At 61.3% G+C, this 1,782-nt stretch overlaps 1 protein-coding gene across 1 annotated transcript; it reads left to right on the top strand.

Annotated features, from left to right (window-relative positions):
• Positions 1-314: 314 nt before the first annotated feature.
• LOC119267453 lies at positions 315-1,514 on the top strand. The gene has a single exon (XM_037548836.1). It carries the CDS (start codon positions 477-479, stop codon positions 1,194-1,196), a length of 720 nt encoding a protein of 239 aa, XP_037404733.1. The 5' UTR covers positions 315-476; the 3' UTR covers positions 1,197-1,514.
• Positions 1,515-1,782: the final 268 nt, after the last annotated feature.

Below are 1,782 nucleotides of genomic sequence, written 5' to 3'. Positions count from 1 at the left end.
GAGAGATTTCGTTTTGCGGCTGGGTTGGTTAGGTAGCTAGCTAACTCTAACCAAGGCTGGTCACTACTGATGATGAGTCATGACTCATCGGTCGTCACTACGGGACAATGGCGGTTCGAACAGTGCTTGGCTTTAGCTTAGCCACAGCGCACGCCACACAACCAGCGTTACGCTCCTCTTCGTTCCTTAATTCTTAAGTCCCATCCGGCGGCGGGCCCCGCGCCGCACCCACGCCTCGCTCCCTCCCTCGCGCGCCCCCGCCTTTAAATACGGCCCCGGCCTCCGCTTCCCATTCCTTCCATTCACCACCTAGCCAAGCAAAGCACTGAGAGCAAAAGTTGTTCCACTCTCCGCACCAAAGCAAAGCCAAGCCACCAAAGCCAGCCAGCTCCTCGGTCCCGGCGACCGCCAAAGCCAGCGGGCTCGACGGTGATCTCTCTCGCGCCCGCATTGCCACGGATCACGCGGTGGTGGCCATGGCGACCGACAGGCGGATCCAGCCGGCCGGGGGAGGCGGGTCGTCGGCCAGAGGAGGAGGGGGAGGCGTGGAGCCCGGGCTCGGGAGGCGCCTGCTGGACGTGCTGCGCACCGTCTACCACATGCTGCGCCGCGGCCTCTGCCGCAAGCGCCTCATGATGGACCTCCACCTGCTGCTCGGCCGCGGCAAGCTCGCCGGCAGGCACTTCCGGGACCTCCTCGCCCACCAGCCGCTCGCCGGGGGCACCCGCTTCGGCGCCGCGGCCGCCGCCGGCGCCTCCCCGTCCGCGCTCTCCATGTACCAGCACGACCCGAGAGACGTTGAGTTCAGCTGCGGCAGCACGCCGGTCCACGAGCAGGCCGTCTTCCCCTTCAAGATCGGCCGCGGCCGCGGCCGGGGCAGGAGCTACGGCGGGCTGGACGCCGCCACCGTGGCGGCCGCCTTCGAGATGATGAACGCGCACGCTGCGGGCAACTCGGGCGGGGACACGCCGGGGGTGTCCCGGGCCACGCCGTCGCCCATGCTGGCGCTCAGCCTGGGCCGCTGCCCGGCCGGGGCGCGCCAGCTGCGCGTCACCGACTCGCCGTTCCCCGTCGAGCCGGAGGGCGTCGACGAGCGCGTGGACGCCGAGGCCGACAGCTTCATCAAGAGGTTCTACGAGCAGCTCAAGATGCAGCAGTCCACCACGCCGGACAACTGCACCCGCCGCCGTGGCTAGATCCAGGCGCGCCGCGCGCCAGTCCCAGCCGCTTCCGCCGTCCGCCGCGGTGGTGCGAGGTGCGGGTGCATGGGCGCGAATACTCAAGCTATATAAATACGTGGCATCGGCCGATTGTTTCACTGTCATGTGGGTCTCGAGTTTTTCTACCCGCATGCTCTGCCTGTAATGTTCCTCGTTTGTGATAATCCCTCGATAGAGGGCGAGGAGACGAGATAAAAAAAAGGGGCTTTGAAGCCCCCAACTTGTATCTGCCATATCATATCAAGATGATATCATGCATGCATCATATGAGATGAAATGATAGAATTTTGCACATTTGCGTGGATGTTGTCAATTAGGCCGGGTGCATGCATGCAAAGTTGTTTCATTTCACAAGTTTGCATGTGTTTGTGAAAAATGCATGCCCCTACTTAGTGAACTGGTTGTTTTTGTGTATTATTTGATTGTGCTGTTTGTATTTGTGTTGGCACGAAGCACACACACCCACCCACACAAACACACACACTAACTGAACTTGCCAACTTGGATATATACTAAAAAGAACACAGCAGATTCATTCCGCACAAAATAAGTAACGTACAGC

This window comes from Triticum dicoccoides, chromosome 3A, assembly GCF_002162155.2.
Source record: "Triticum dicoccoides isolate Atlit2015 ecotype Zavitan chromosome 3A, WEW_v2.0, whole genome shotgun sequence".
Lineage (NCBI taxonomy): Eukaryota > Viridiplantae > Streptophyta > Magnoliopsida > Poales > Poaceae > Triticum > Triticum dicoccoides.
This window is presented reverse-complemented; position numbering and strand designations above follow the sequence as displayed.